General features: G+C 44.4%; 1 protein-coding gene across 2 annotated transcripts; it reads left to right on the top strand.

Annotated features, from left to right (window-relative positions):
* The first annotated feature begins 2,935 nt into the window (after positions 1–2,935).
* Positions 2,936–16,398, top strand: LOC133972290 (gamma-enolase). 2 transcript variants are annotated; one of them, XM_062409654.1, is made up of 13 exons: positions 2,936–3,065; positions 9,074–9,159; positions 9,551–9,646; positions 9,982–10,040; positions 10,832–10,901; positions 11,525–11,658; positions 11,818–11,909; positions 11,982–12,112; positions 12,207–12,404; positions 12,491–12,692; positions 13,560–13,668; positions 14,114–14,172; positions 15,353–16,398. In XM_062409654.1, the coding sequence occupies exons 2-13, from the start codon at positions 9,075–9,077 to the stop codon at positions 15,420–15,422; spliced, it is 1,305 nt and encodes a 434-aa protein (XP_062265638.1). In that variant the 5' UTR covers positions 2,936–3,065; position 9,074; the 3' UTR covers positions 15,423–16,398. The 2 variants fall into 2 exon arrangements, with proteins under 2 accessions (XP_062265638.1, XP_062265639.1); XM_062409655.1 differs by lacking the exon at positions 2,936–3,065 and adding an exon at positions 8,229–8,412.
* Positions 16,399–16,770: the final 372 nt, after the last annotated feature.

Here is a 16,770-nt window from a genome sequence, read left to right as displayed (position 1 = left end):
TTGTTGCCAATGTTTGTAATGATTTGTTGTTTTCAGCCTCGATAGCATCAGTAATCTTTATTTATTTTAGTTTAAAACAGGAACTTACACTTTTAATATGGAAGTTACTATTTATACATAAACCCCAGACAAGTATCAACCCAAAAATGAGTTCAGTTTAAGATTTTGAACCAAATATTCCGTATAAATCAGACTGGATGTTCGTGCAGGTGAAATTAATAATTACTAATACATTAGTATATAATATATGAATATCACCTCTAATATTTCCCCTGTCACTCTGACGAAGCAGGTACTGAGTGTCTCTGAGTGACCACCAGGGGGAATCCAAGCACACTGTTGTTACTGCATGTTTACTACAGTAAGAAATATACATTCTATTTATATAGAACTATTCAAGATAAAACACGAACTGCTTTGCAAATGAAATCTATAAAACCTTTGTTGTAGGACATATAAATGTTGGACCATGACAAATGTATCAAAGGAGCCCACACACTCACACAAGTATACTACTATTATAAATAAAATAAAATATGTTGTTAACAAAGCATGTCCTCCATCTTTATATATAGTCTCAGGTACGCACAACGATTCTGAAAGGTTATAAGAAATAAAAGTCAGATCTGCTCATCTTGAAGTGAGTGTTTATGATGAGCGGGGACATTGTGTTACAAGGGATGTCAGAGATTTGTGTGTTTTGCAGTGTGTGTCTGTTGTGTTGTGGAAGTCAAGCGCCCAGAGGAAAAGGTCCGTCGACCTTCAGTGGTAACGCAGCAGAAAATGACATAATTACAATGCAGAGCTCTTCTCCTTCACCTGTTCTCCCACTTCACGAGCCGTCCACTGCACCTTGGTGTCATCACTGCTCCTTTATTTATTCCTCCTATCTCTCTCTCTCTCTCTCTCTCTCTCTCTCTTTATATATATGTGTCTCTATCAGTCGCTCACCCGTGACTAACCAGGGCGATGGATGTCAAGGACGTTGTGCTGCCTGTCTCCCAAATATAATTCCATTAAACTCAGGAATTCAATTATACAGGAGATTATCTCACATGCTCTGTCTCTCTGTCTCTGTCTCTCTCTGTCTCTCTGTCTCTGTCTCTCTCTCTCTCTCTCTCTCTCTCTCTCTCTCTCTCTCTCTCTCTCTCTCTCTCTCTCTCTCTCTCCCTCTCACACACACACACTCACACACACATACGCACAAACACGCACACACACACAAACTTGTTTACCTACATGTGTAAAAGCTCTGTGTTTTGCATGAGACTGTGAGGCCAACATAATACTCGCCAATGCAGAGGTATTTCATCACACACAAGTGATACACACAAACACACAAAGACACACACACAGTGGTTAACCCTGTCAGTGTGTATCAATGTCAGCCTCCAGTCGGTATTAACGACCTGCTTTTAGAGCAGCGAGGACGCAGCACGATTTCCTGTGAACAGAGGAAGTAGAAGAAAAGAGGTCAGGGCTCATTTACAGTAAAGTCCCTGAGTCACTGTCACTGCAGCACCAACGTTCACTGATCAGTTTGATTACAGCTCAAATGAGCCGAGGAGTTTGAACGTTTAACATCTATCAATTATCTATTTTTACTGATGCTTTAGGCCTAATTGACATCAATAATAAATTAGCTCTATTATAATATTAAGACTTTGTAATTATGCTGCATTCAAGTGCTTCATGGAGACGGGAGGTTGTTTCATTTGTTTCTATTTCCTGTGATTGTTCCAAAATCAAAACTGTCCAGAAAAATGTTTTTCATGGTTCTGGAAGTAGCTCACCTGGAAGTAACTCACCTGAAGTAGCTTGAATGGAAGTTACTCACCTGGAAGTAACTACCCTGAAGTAGCTCACCTGGAAGTAGCTCACCTGGAAGTAACTCACCTGGAAGTAACTCACCTGAAGTAACTAACCTGAAGTAGCTTGAATGGAAGTTACTCACCTGGAAGTAACTAACCTGAAGTAGCTCACCTGGAAGTAACTAACCTGAAGTAGCTCACCTGGAAGTAGCTCACCTGGAAGTAACTCACCTGGAAGTAGCTCACCTGGAAGTAACTCACCCGGAAGTAACTCACCTGGAAGTAGCTCATCTGGAAGTAACTAACCTGAAGTAGCTCACCTGGAAGTAACTAACCTGAAGTAGCTCACCTGGAAGTAGCTCACCTGGAAGTAACTCACCTGGAAGTAGCTCACCTGGAAGTAACTCACCTGGAAGTAACTCACCTGGAAGTAGCTCATCTGGAAGTAACTCACTTTGAAGTAGCGTGAATGGAAGTAACTGACCTTGAAGTAGCTCACCTGGAAGTAGCTCACCTTTAAGTAGCTTGAATGGAAGTAACTCACCTGGAAGTAGAATAATCAAGAAAAAATGAATTATTTATTGATGCACAGCAATTTCTGCTTTAAGAGAGTTTCCTGCTGCTCCTGCATTGTTGTCAGACACACACACACACACACACACACACACACAGAGGAAATGTCTGGATGCATTATGTAACTGTATATACATCAACTGAACCCCACTGCAGCGAAAGAGAGAGAGACACAGACAGAGAGAGAGAGAGAGAGAGAGAGAGAGAGGACCAGTCCTCCCTTCATCTATTTTTACCTCCCCTGTCGGGTGACGAGCCTCTGCACCCCATCCTTATCCCTTCATCCCACCCTCCGTCCATCTCCTCCTTTTTAATTAACCCTCCTCTTCTCCTCCTCTTCCTCCCTTCATCTCTGAGTCATCTCCCCTCCCCCTCTGTCACACATCTCACCCCCTCCTCCTCTGTGTTCCTCTCCCTCTCTCTCTCTCTCTCCCTCTCTCACTATCCCTCTCCCTCTCTCCCTCTCTCGCTCCCTCTCTCTCTCTCTCTTCTCTCTCTCTCTCTCTCTCTCTCTCTCTCTCTCTCTCTCTCTCTCTCTCCCTCCCTCTCTCCCTCTCTCCCTCTCCCTCTCTCTCCCTCTCTCTCTCTCTCTGGCTCTCCAGTATTTTCTCGGTCGACGTGAAAGGCAGAGCTCACACACACACACACTCACTCACACACACACACAGAGGCAGGCGGCAGGTAAAGACAGGAAACCCTCTCCTCCTCTTTTCATCTGTCGTCTGCATCCATTGTTTTTCTGTGATCTCGTAGTGGTTGTTGAGAGAAAGCTGCTTGTGTGTGTTTGTGTGTGTGATTTATATGCTTACTGTTCATATTTGTGTGTCATTTTGCTGCACGCTGTGTCTCTGATCCCTTTAAAAATGGCTATGAAGTGTGTGTGTGTGTGTGTGTGTGTGTGTGTGTGTGTGTGGCGTGTGTGATTTAGTTTCATGCATTTTCTCTGGTTCAGTGCTGCTGGTAAGTGTGAACGATCAGGTGTGTTCTGGCTGCAGAAATGTGTGTGTAAAATGTGTGTATATGTGTTTATATGTGTGTATTTGGGAATTACAAGGTTGTGTATTTTGATATGGCAGGTTCAAGAATATGTGTGTGTGTGTTTTCTCTCAGGGGACGGTTGTGTGTGTTTTGGTTGCAAAAAATATTGGATGTGTGTCTGATTGAGTGTGTGTGTGTGTGTGTTAGACCTCTGTTGTTAGGTCTGTGTTTTCTTGTAGAATGGCTGTCAGGTGTGTGTTGGTTTCAGGAATAACACATATGAGTGTGTTTCAATTGTTGTCCAGTTCTGGGAATATCAAGTGTGTGTGCATGTGTGTGTGTGTGTTATAGATGACGGATATGTTTTAATGTGATTGAGACAGAAATGTGTGTGTATATGGCTACAGGGGGATATATAGCCTGTGTGTGTGTCTGTGTGTGTGTGTGTGTGTGTGTGTGTGTGCGTGCGTGCGTTTGTGTGTGTTAATGTGGCCACATTATTAGCATCACGTATGTTAGACTGCTCCACTTCCTCTCTCTCTCTCTCTCTCTCTGTGCGATGATCAGCCTTCTGTTCCTCCTCTTCCTCTTCTTCCTCCTCTTCCTCTTCTTCTTCCTCTTCCTCCTCCCTCCCTTCATCCGTCGCTTCTCAGGCCAAACACAGTCATTTAATTATTTATCTCTCTATCTTTCTCGCAGTGGCTCTTTTCCACTCTGCAATTCCACCCCCCCCCCTTCCACCCCAAACCCCCCCCCCCCTCTCTCTTTCCTTCAGGTCTTTCTCTACACATATTTGATATTTCATCACTCGTTCCTTCCGTCTGTTTCTCTCTATTGATCAGGATTTGATCTTGATCATATTTTTCAGTCTAAAGATCAAAGTCTATCTCTTCAAATCTCAACATTAATCTTTAAAACTTTGATTGTGTTAGTTTCTATAAACAGAGCAGTTTTCATTTCTGATGTTCAAGTTGTGAAGAGATCGTGTGACAGAAGAAATCAAATCAGATTTTTATAACCCTCCTCCAGGTTAGCAGCCGGGACGGGAGAATCAAAGCAGACGTTAAATAAACGTTTCTGTGATTTCAGGTCGTTCTCATCACTCTGATGTTTGTTCAAGTTAATTATTGATTTGATGACAACAGGCGGTGACACTTCATGATTGACAGCTGAGGCTGACTCCTGATTGGTTGCGTGTCGATCTGATGTCGAAAGTGCAAAAATGATGACGACTGTAGCCAGGATATTTTAGCTGCTTCAGGAGGAAGTGGAGACGTGTCGTCCATCTTTAATTACAATGCAGTTCATATCCGTAAATATCCCCAAATAAAAACTACCTGATGTGACCTCTAGGGTGGAAAGTAACTGAGTACATTTATTCAAGTACTGGAAGAAAGATTCTTGTAGTTTCCATTTTCTGCTGCTTCTGCACAATATTTGTCACCTTAACCTATTCTGATTATCTATAATGAATGAATAAGTAATTATATATTTCTCTATTTCAAAAAGTTATTACATCACACATATTATAATCAGTCTAATCTCGTCAATCTTGGATGAAAATAAGTTTATAATAATTGAAGGATAATTGAAGGTGCCGAGGGGGCTGCAGCGCTCTCTACTGGTGAGGAGCTGTTTAATACACAGATCACATTACACAGTCTTTCTCTTATGATATGCAGAAGAAGAGGTGGAGGTGTCGGTGAGGCTCCACCACACGGAGGCTCCTGCTCGCCCCTCAGAGACACTCTCCTGCCCTAATGAACTGCGGTAAACCTCTGCTCTGTAAAGATCTCTGCTCCAAAGACAAGTCATTCCTCTTTCATAAACTCCATTCAACATCATTCGATCTTTAACCTTCAGGACCGATCAGGGGAGGAGGGAGATCATATTGAAGCCTATAGATGAATCTGATTGAATTTCCTACATCCCTCCATTCTCTCTCTCTCTCTCTCTCTCTCTCTCTCTCTCTCTGTCATATGTTTCCTTCCCTGCATCCTCCTGACCTTATATCCCTTATGCTCCATGACGTACATGTTGTCTTCTCTGTTCTCTCTCTCTCTCCCTCTCCCTTCATTCACTCTCTGCCTGGCTCGCCCTCTCACGTGTTCCCTCTCCAGTGCTGCTGTATTTTGTGCTGAGCACTGCAGTCTCTGGTAGGTGTGGTGTGGCGTGGTGCGTTCGTGGGTGTCCTCCCTCTCTCTCTCTCTCTCTCTCTCTCTCTCTCTCTCTCTGCTGCTGTAGAGCTTACGTAACACTCACAGGAACGTGCCCAAACAGTGAGAGAGGGTGAGAGACACTGGGAGACAGGAAGAGAGGGAGAGCGAGAGACGGAGACGAGATGAATTTGTTGAGGGCGGTGACAGATTGGGAAGGAAGAACATGTGTTTATGGAAATGAGACGAGTGTGTGGAGCGAATTCTCAGAAGAAGTATTTTAATATTAAAGGGAAATAAATGATGATTGTTTTACTCCTTTAAATGATGTTGAAGCTTTCAAATATAAATCACCAGCTTGTTGTATTTCTATATTCATCAAATTAACTTTTTCATGTTTTATTATATTCAAAGTAAACAAAGTCAGAACCAGAAGCCACAATAATCTTGCATGAATTCAGGAGAAAATCTTGAAAATTATAAAAAAATTACATATTTTAGATTAAATTTAAAATGTATGCATCAGGGAGAAACTCATTGTGAGAAAGATTTTCTCATGAAGCTAAATATAAAATAATCATATTTAGGGGACTGATATTTACTCGTTGCAACTCTAGGACTCGTTAGCATGCTAACCCACGACGCTAACATGGTGCCAATGCTTAATATTATTGTTTAGGGTTAGGGTTAGGGTTAGGCATCTTTCAGGTCGAGGCCTCAGGGCCGTGAACTCGGTTGGTTTCAGAGAGATGATGCATGATGAGTTTTTCTGGGGCAGAAACATTCATGACTTCATATCAATGCTTTCAGGATTTGATCAGAAACACGAAAAAGAGTTGAAGTAAGAGGATTTGTGATGCTACAGCTTCACTGCTGCTCCGCCCTCAGGAGATGGTGTTTGGAAAACTGCAGCAGAACAGGGTGGGGCTTCAAAACACAGCTGAGAGAGAGAGAGAGAGAGAGAGAGAGAGAGAGAGAGAGAGAGAGAGAGAGAGAGAGAGAGAGGGTCCAGGAGGAGATCACCCACGCTCCAGTCCCCCTGACTCCTGAGTGTGTGGATGTTTCTTCACATTCTGCTGTTTCTTGTCCTGAGCAGCGTTTCCTCGCTTCCTGCTGACTCCGTCTTTCTGTGATTCAAACTGTGTCAGCAGAAAACTCTCAGGTGTCGTAATGAAGCATCAGCAAACCGGGGGAAAGAGGCTCCTGTGATGAACTGATCACCTCCTGTGAGAAAGAGGAGGAGGGATGTTTGTGTCCCAGTGGACGAGAAGAAATGTGTTTCACCACTTCAGCTCGACAGAAACAGATTGTGTTTGAGAGTCAGAGGAAATAAAACAAGGAAAACAATAAACATTTTGAAGAGAGTTTTAAAAAGCTGCGACGAGAATATCATTAGTTTCAGATCAGACACTGTTTAAACATCCTTAAATATGCAAATAGAGAAAGAGATCAAATCAAAAATAAACAAAGTATTAACTATTTAGAATCAGTTTTTAAAAGAGGGGGCCAGGGATATTATGTCTTGTATGTTGGTGCACGATGGATGATGGATATCAGAGGATCTGTCTCTTGTGTTAAAATGAGGAAGATGTTTAGGATCTTCAGGATCAGGACTCAGGAACGGTGAGAACCTGAGTCTGTTGTGAAGAACCAAACAGAAACTGTCTCTTCAGCGGAGGAGGAGAGGTTAGCTTTCACAGTTTCTCAACTCACGTCAGATTGATCCTTGCGAGTTTTGCAAGTTGCTAGTGAGAGCTGATAACTTATCAGCAGGTAAAACTCAGACCATGCTCCTCTCTGTTCCACGGATCATCGGCCTCCTTCTGTGCTGATGAACAAAGAGGTTCAATGAGAGAAGAAGCGTCTGAAACTGTCGACTCAGCTTCAGCTCTGAAGCTCCATCGCTCAGACTCTGTGATGAGGAACAGGCTCAAGGATTCATACAGAGCACCACATGGGAAGCCTTCTTCTCTTTGGACATATCGTTGCAGAGTGTTGTGATCTGAATATGAATGAGGAGGGAAAACATTGGTAGTGAAATGACGAGGAGGACATTGTTCTGGAGGGTTCATGATGGTGACCCAGAAACCTAAAATGAATCTGTAAAAACAGAATCATAGGTTCATGTGATGTGAAGCTGTTCAGGTTTTCAGAAATAGAAACGACTCATTTCGAGTTGTCCAGTAGAAATGAGTGAATAGGATCAGAACAGAGTAAAGATGGAGGACACGTCGTTATCCTGAAGCTAAAATACAGAGCGCCGCCATCTTACTGTGGTGTTCGAGGGGTGGAGCAGTGCACACACTCGACCAATCACCAGTCAGACTCAGGTGTCAATCATTATTTCTCAGATTGTTTTTATATCATCAAATAACTGAATAGATCCAAACTGATCAGAAACCATCTTCAACAAACATCTGCTGGATGTGTAGTCTGGTGCATGTCCCGTCTGCTAACATGGAGGACGCAGGGTTTAAGACCTAAACTGCATTCAGACACTAGGGGGCGATCAAGATGCTTTGTCTTCACTTCTGGGAGCCTTCATCCTTCTTCATAATTGCGTATTTAACATTTAGATGTTTGTAGCATTCATAGTCATTTGAGAACTAATGATGTTTTTTATTTAATCAAACTGGAGTGAATGAAAACAGGAACAGGGCTTTGCAGCTCACGTGTTGTGTGAAGGTTCTGTTGCTCGTTGCTTCTGGTTCTCTCTGTCCTGCTCTGCCCTACTTAGACCCTCGTGCTCCAGCTGCTCTTTAAAGGAGGCGTCCACAGACTCCCAGAGATTCACGGCTCCTGCTGCAGAGCTGCAGGATTTTCCAACCGGCGTCTCCTGGGAGAGAGGAGGAGGAGGCAGCAGCAGTGAACAGGAGAGAGACAGGAAGAAATCTGTAATTATAATATCATAACAGAGACGATTAACCTTATTTACCGTGCAGAAGGAAACAAGGACGGGAGATTTCAAGAAGATAATTAGAAGAGGTTAAAGACTGTGTGTGTGTGTGTGTGTGTGTGTGTGTGTATGTGTGTGTGTGTGTGTGTGTGTGTGTGTGTGTGTATGTGTGTGTGTGTGTGTGTGTGTGTGTTCGGGCGGAACCAACAGAGCTTCTTCTGCAGATCTGAGTGTTCGAGAAGAAAGATGCATAATTTACTGAGTTTTACTGCAGCCTGCTTCCAGAAACCTTAGAGTGACTGCAGTGTCTGTGTGTGTGTGTGTGTGTGTGTGTGTGTGTGTGTGTGTGTGTGTGTGTGTGTGCGTGTGTGTCCTCTGTGGTGAGCTTTGATTTCCTCGTCGGCTCTGACATGTTGTTCGGTGTTAAAGGAAACCTCCGGTGTTTTCTTTGTGAGCATCGGAGCACGAACAAATTTCATTATTTAAATAATTGACCTGAAGATGAACAGATGAAAGATCTTCTCATCTGTGACGTCTTGTTATTGTCACGTCTCTGTGTTCAAGCAGAGTTCATGTTCCATGTGTGAGAAGCTGGTGTAGTTCATTACAGCCTCTCTCTCTCTCTCTCTCTCTCTCTCTCTCTCTCTCCCCCCCCTCAGGATGTCGATCGTCAGCATCGTTGCCAGGGAGATCTTGGACTCCCGGGGAAACCCCACAGTGGAGGTGGATCTTCACACAGAGAAAGGTGAGAACGTCCATGAGCTTCACGTCAGACGGAGAAACACAACACAAACTGTTCTTCACGAGGACGTCTGCTCAGCACACATGTTTTTATTATTGTTGTTATTAAAACGTTTGTCGGCTGTAAAGGTCGAATGTTGAGATATAATAACTTTCATTTGACCAACTCAATCAATTCTCAGTTGAGGGAAATTTAAAGATTTAATATAAATGATTTAAAAAATCGACTCTGATCCTTCTTTAATCTTTTCCTCTTGACTAAAGTGAGCTTGATAGTTGAGTGAATATTGGAGCCCAACAGGTTGAATCCCCCATGTGGCCGCAGGGGGCGCTGTTGATCACTAACAGCTACATCGTGTCCCTTTAAACCTTTTCCCCTGGTCCTTGTGTTGCAGGTCTGTTCAGGGCGGCCGTGCCCAGCGGAGCGTCCACAGGAATCTACGAGGCTCTGGAGCTCCGAGATGGAGACAAGAGTCGCTACAAGGGCAAAGGTACGGAGACAAGTCCCCAACGTGGACAACGGACATTTAGATTCTTCAGAAACATCTGCATCTGTAGCTTCAGCTGCATCGTTGCCTCCTGAGCTGGACGATAACTTTTGTGGAAGTTACTGGAAGTTGCTGTTTGTGGATTTAAATTTGGGACTTTCAGAGATGGAAGGAAGATGAAACACATGAACGTGTGTTGAGCAGCAGATCTCGAGGTTATTGGTTTGAGACAAAGAAAAGAAGATGAACTAATGTCCACTTCCCTCTCACTGCAGGTTCTCCTCTTCTAGCTGCTGCAGGAGTTTAATCTCTCTCTGTTTCTGTCCCCCCCCCCGCAGGTGTCTTGAAGGCCGTCGGCCACATCAACGATAGTCTGGCTCCAGCTCTCATCGCCTCAGTAAGTTCAGTCTCTAGAAACTGTTTCCTCGTGTGAACGTGTAGATCAGGTTCAGGATCCGGAAGCTTCTGGGCTGAGATGGTTTGCAGGTCAACAGCCTGTGTGTGAATCTTTAATCAGATTTCAAACTCAAGGACCAAACCAAACTCCAACGTCATTTCAGAAACACCTGGGACATTGTGTTCATGTTTCTTTACTTGTCCACAGTCAGTTTAAATCAGTTTGTATCTGTGAGTGAGACAAAGACAACGGGAGACATCAGTCGATCAATGAGCAGATGACAATCACATCTGGATAAACAGGAAGCTGCCACCACCAGATAACGGCTCCACTGTCAGAGATGCTGGAGACAAGTCTGTGTGTGTGTGTGTGTGTGTGTGTGTGTGTGTGTGTGTGTGTGTGTGTGTGTGTGTAGAGCCTGTGGATAATGATGATAATGTGTCTGTGAGATAAAAGAAAGTGTGAGCGTGAGGAAAGATAATTGAATGAGACGTGTGTGTGTGTGTGTGTGTGTGTCTGTGTGTGAGTGTGTGTGTATGATGGACGACGTGAGTCCAGTCCAAACACCTGCTTAACCAATCAGGAGTCAGTCTCAGCTGTCAATCATGACATCTCAGCCTGTTGTTGCATCATCAAATAACAATTAATATAATTCAACCTGTATATTCACAGAGACACACGTGTGTACGTCAGTGATGACACGTAACCACTCCACGCATGTTGTGTTGACTCGACAGCCTGACGTGGGTCACCTGATGGGTGTGTGTGTTTGTGTGTTTGTGTGTCTGCAGGGCATCAGCGTTGCGGAGCAGGAGCAGCTGGACAACATGATGATCGAGATGGACGGCACAGAAAACAAATGTGAGTCAGAAAACAAACATCGACATGAAAACTCAGATTCCTGCTCCAGACTCGTTTTAACAAACTCACGTCCTCAGAACATAACGGCTGCGTCATTTAGTTTCCTCCACATTCAGCTGCTCACTGATCGTTTCAGGCAGCAGAGCAAACAGCTCAGACACTAATGGTGTTAGAAGAAATGAATTTGATCCAGAACACGAAGCCTGTCAGAATAAACTGCAGCCGAGTTTAATTCACTTTCACTGATTTACACGAGCTGAGAGAACGCAGCGACACAAATTAAACATTATTCACTCTTCTTATTTTTATTACTCTACAATCAATCCAACAAATTTGATCTCAGTTTATAAAGTGAAGTAAGAAAAAAGGAAAAGAGCAGGTTTTCATACAACTACGTTAAAAACGATATAATTATTCTTTCAAAAGATTGTTTTTTACCTCGTGTTGTATATTTGTTTTAAATGTGTGACACTGCTGCAAGAAATGTTTGAATTTGAAGCTCAAGTAAAAAGAAACCAAACCTGAGTTCTACAGAAAGTTGAATCAAAACGAATCAAAAATAAAGAGCAAAAATAAATGCAGAGGGTGTTACATCACTTCCTGTCCCTTCTTGTGTCAAACAGCTCAGTTCGGGGCCAACGCCATCCTGGGAGTGTCTCTGGCGATCTGTAAGGCCGGTGCAGCGGAGAAGGACGTCCCCCTGTACCGCCACATAGCCGACCTGGCTGGAAACACAGAGCTGGTGCTGCCGGTTCCTGTAAGACACAAACTCACAACATCTACACACATGATACACAATTAATCAATCAACTTATTTGAGCGAAACAACGCCAAATATTTGATTAGACTGTAAAATGTAATTGTTCATATTATTTGAGGTCTGGTAGTTAACTCCTCTCCTCTGTGTCCTCTTCAGGCCTTTAACGTTATAAATGGAGGATCTCATGCTGGGAACAAACTGGCCATGCAGGAGTTCATGGTTCTTCCAGTCGGAGCCGAATCTTTCAAGTAAGAATTCTTCTTTCAAACCCTCTCACAATCTTGTAGAGTTGTGTTTCTCACGGTTGCGCTGTCTGCCAGGGAGGCGTTGAGGATAGGATCCGAGCTGTACCACACGCTGAAGGGAGTGATCCAGGAGAAGTATGGTCAGGACGCCACCAACGTGGGAGACGAGGGCGGCTTCGCTCCCAACATCCTGGAGAACAGCGAGGGTGAGGAGCCTCGGTGACCTTCACCAAGGACGTTACATGTTCACCTCTGTCACCGCCTACATCCTGTGTTTCCTGATGTGTCCTCGTCCTCCAGCTCTGGACCTGCTGCAGACCGCCATCGAGAAGGCGGGCTTCACGGACAAGGTGGTGGTCGGGATGGACGTCGCCGCCTCGGAGTTCTACCGCGACGGCAAATACGACCTGGACTTCAAATCCCCACCGGACCCCGAGAGACACATCAGCGCGGAGGAGCTGGCCGACATCTACCAGGGCTTCGTCAACAACTACCCAGGTGGAGGAGCTCCATCACCTCCTCTCCACGTGGACGTTCTGCTGTTTGCTCATTTTAACTCTGTCCGTCTCCTGTCCTCCTCCCAGTGGTGTCCATCGAGGATCCGTTCGACCAGGACGACTGGGAGGCCTGGTCCCGTCTCACCGCTCGAGCGGGGATCCAGGTGGTGGGCGACGACCTGACGGTGACCAACCCCAAGAGGATAGAGAGAGCAGCCGAGGAGCGAGCCTGCAACTGCCTGCTGCTCAAAGTCAACCAGATCGGCTCGGTGACCGAGGCCATCCAAGCGTACGGTGCTTCTCTAAACCTCATCTACACCAAGAAATCGATCTTTAACATGAACACAGGTCGTGTGGGAGGGGTCAGGGACCTTCGACTGGCCGAGGGAGGTCGTCCATCTTGGCTGAGATGACAGAGACACAGCTGCTCTGGAGACACACACACACACAGACACACACAACAGTCGGTCCCTGTCAGCCATGTTGACCTCGGGCCACAGATGAGCTGCGTCAAACAACCGTGGAGACGATGAATTAAGAACAGGAAGCAGCAGCAGGTTTTTAGTATGAAGATTAGGTGTCAATCAAAAACAGCCAACCAGCACGGTTGTGTACATGTATCTCACAGCTGTGTAGGTCTTTGCGGGGGGGGGGGTAAACCAGGGTAAACCAGACGTCCCTCTGGCTGTTGTGAAGCCATCAGTCATGAAGATGATGAAGAGGAGGATGAAGGAGGGGCTGAGGCAGATGAAGTGATTCCTGGTTCCTCCGGCTGGTGTGCGACGGCTCAGCATCATTTATTATCATGTGCTTAGCATGTCAACGTGTCACATGAGTTATGAATAAACCACAATCTGATTCACACACGCAGCTAACTAACAGCTCCCGAATATAACTAGGGCCGAACAGAAGAAACTATGTGAGCTTCAGATTGTATTTTAAGATTTAATCTATATCTATAATAAACTATAGGATGACTTATTTTTTTACAACCACTGGAGTCGCCCTCTGCTGGTCATTGAAGAGAATACAGGATTCAGGGACCTTTGCTTTACCGACTTGGAGTCAACGTCCTTTATTATAAATATTCTGTGGAGAAACATTAACACTTCCTGTCGGTAACGGTTCCCTCTCGTCCCTGCTCTTTGTCTCTCAGGTGCAAACTGGCTCAGGCCAACGGGTGGGGGGTGATGGTCAGTCATCGCTCGGGAGAGACGGAGGACACCTTCATCGCTGACCTGGTGGTGGGACTGTGCACCGGACAGGTACACACACACACACACACAAACACACACACACACACACAAACACACACACAAACACACATTGTCTTACTTTAGCTTTTATACAGTGGCTCTCAAACTCTTTCTGCCATCGTCTGTATAGAAGATAAAGGTCAGTGATTTGACCCCAGACCTGAATGACGGGTGAAGAGAGTCGGTGATATCTTTACTGATTTGAACCACAGTGTCCTCACAACCATAGAAAACACACAGACACACACTCCACCCGTCATGTTGACCCACTTTCCTTTTCTGGACTTAAACCACAACTGTCTCCACCACACGATTCACGTATCAGACAAAAGCTTCAAATTATCAGAAAACAAAATCTCCTTCTCTGCTTAACCACGTCGCTGATGATTCTCTCTCTCTCTCTCTCTCTCTCTCTCTCTCTCTCTCTCTCTCCCTCTCTCTCTCTCTGTTGCAGATCAAGACCGGCGCCCCCTGCAGATCTGAGAGACTGGCCAAGTACAACCAGCTGATGAGGTCAGTGACCTGCTCTGAAATCAGAAAGTCCGGGAGTAAGATTTATTTTTCAGTCTCAAAGGAACTGGGTCTGAAATCTAGAAATCAATTTTCCTTTGTTTGGAATCTGGAAGCAGCTTAGCCAAAACCCGGCTCCTCGGGTCTAAGTGTTTAGCATCGAGAGTTAATTGACATGACAGCGCTGACGTCATCCGATGTGTCCGAGCCAGTCAGAGGCAGGAGGAGGAGGAGGAGGAGGAGGAGGAGGAGGAGGAGGAGGAGGAGGATCAGCTCAGCGGTGTAATCCCATCGGACTGCTGAGGAGACGCAGAGAGGTGGAGGCTGGAGAGACTTACAGGAGCTTTAACTAGTGATAAACGCTAATCACTGCAGTCAAGTGCAAACAGACACACACACACACACACACACACACAGTAAGTTATTAATAGTCTACACCAGGAAGTTGTCATCAAATCCCCATGAAATCATTGGAAAGATGTGGAGCCAAATAGAATCAACTGAAAACAAGATGGACGACGCTCCTCCACCTCCTCCGTCTAAGAATGAGCTGAAAGATCCGGGAATCGAACGCTGCCATCCGGTGCATCTGGAGTCAAATGTCCTCTTGACTTGAGTCAGAGGGGCTGATGGGAGCTTGGTGTCAGGACGTAGCTCGTCCATCAATCAGGAGCTTTCAGTGTTTTTCATCGCAGTCGATTCCAAAGCTGATAAAATATGTGATGAACTTAAAATGAAGAACTCTCTCAACCCACTTTGAATAATCTCACTTTACTCTTCTCTTCTCTCCATCATCCTCCCTGCTTCTCCTTCTCTTTGTCTTCCTCTTCCTCTTCATATTCTCTTTGTCTTCCTCTTCCTCTACATCTTCTCTTTGTCTTCCTCTTCATCTTCTCTTCCTCTTCCTCTTCCTCTTCATCTTCTCTTTGTCTTCTCTTCGTCTCCTCTTCCTCTTCCTCTTCCTCTTCATCTTCTCTTCATCTTCTCTTCATCTTGTCTTCCTCCTCTCACACATCGTCCCTTCTCTTCGTCTCCTCTTCCTCTTCATCTTGTCTTCATCTTGTCTTCCTCCTCTCACACATCGTCCCTTCTCTTCGTCTCCTCTTCCTCTTCATCTTGTCTTCATCTTGTCTTCCTCCTCTCACACATCGTCCCTTCTCTTCGTCTCCTCTCTTCTCTGCAGGATTGAGGAGGAGTTGGGCGACCAGGCTCGCTTCGCAGGTCATAACTTCAGGAACCCCAGTGCACTGTGAAAACCGACAGATGGACGGAAGAATGACTCACACACTCACACACACACACTCACACTCACACACACTCACACACTAAGACACGACAAACAGGGAATGAGCCATGTACAAAGAAAGATTCATTCAAAAACACACAAGCTAAAGAGCCAAGCAAAAAAAAGACAAAGATAAAATATGCACTGGACTTTAAATGTGTAGGAAGACGATGCTGCACACACACACATGCACAGAGTCGGCAGATGCAACACACACTCACGCACATGCAGGGGAATAATATGAACATATAACATTTATAAGCCAGACATGCACTGTTACTGTAGTTTCAAAGAGGACAGAGCTGCAAAAATCCAGATTATTGTTGTAAGAGCAGAGATGAATAAGTAGAGAAATCGTAGAATCGTGACTGAAAGAGAATCCAACATTCATGTACGATGCAGAAACACAACTCGGCCGTTTCCGACTGAGTGACAACTACACAAACACCCGAACACGTGTGTCCTCTGTGTCCCGCTGTCTCCTGGACACTGAGACACCTGCACTCCTCCCCGTCTCTCCTCCTCGCTCTCCGTCTTCTTTTCTTCTCGTCGAGTCAGATTCTGTTTTTCCTCCTGATGTGATTTTGATTATTTGTCCTTCATGCTTGAATCTGTGTCTGAAGAAAAAAGATCTGAACCTCCTTGTTTCTTCGGTTCCTCCTGAATGTCCCTAGAATTAGCTTCGTGGAAAAAGAAGAATAAATGAACGAACAAAACGCTTGTCATTGAAAATAATGTGAAAATATGTGAAATAATAAAAGATGGTAATTTACAATTTCGATCACAGTTAAAAAAATGTGTTTGTGTTGTTTTGTGTGTCTGTGTTCGTTGTGCTTTCCTCAGGAGCTTCATCCGAAACACAAACAAGGTTATTTGTTGTAAAAACTAAAGTGTGGACGAGATGATGCAGCGACGCAGCAAATAAAACACCAAACACAAAACTCTGTCCTTCTATTCAATTATTAGTTTATTTATTACATTGTTCATGAATCCAGAGTTCAACACACAACATCAAAGAGCAGAGTTGATCTATTGTGTCTATGGTGGCGACTTCACAATAAAAGCCCCTGAAACACAGATTCTAATATTATATATTATAGATTATTTTTTATATTACGTGATTCATTTAATTCTGTCTGAGCTTTTGTTGTTATGGTCCCTGAAGTAACAGATAGTGCCGTCCATCAGTAACACAACATGACAACATGTGTTTTAAAACACACAACACCTGTAAAAAGACTTTTAAATCCTGAGAATAAAGTTAAAATTTGAATAACAACAAAAAGTAGATTAACTGTAAGTACAATAAATAAAAT

The sequence above is a fragment of the Platichthys flesus genome, chromosome 17, assembly GCF_949316205.1.
Source record: "Platichthys flesus chromosome 17, fPlaFle2.1, whole genome shotgun sequence".
NCBI lineage: Eukaryota > Metazoa > Chordata > Actinopteri > Pleuronectiformes > Pleuronectidae > Platichthys > Platichthys flesus.
This window is presented reverse-complemented; position numbering and strand designations above follow the sequence as displayed.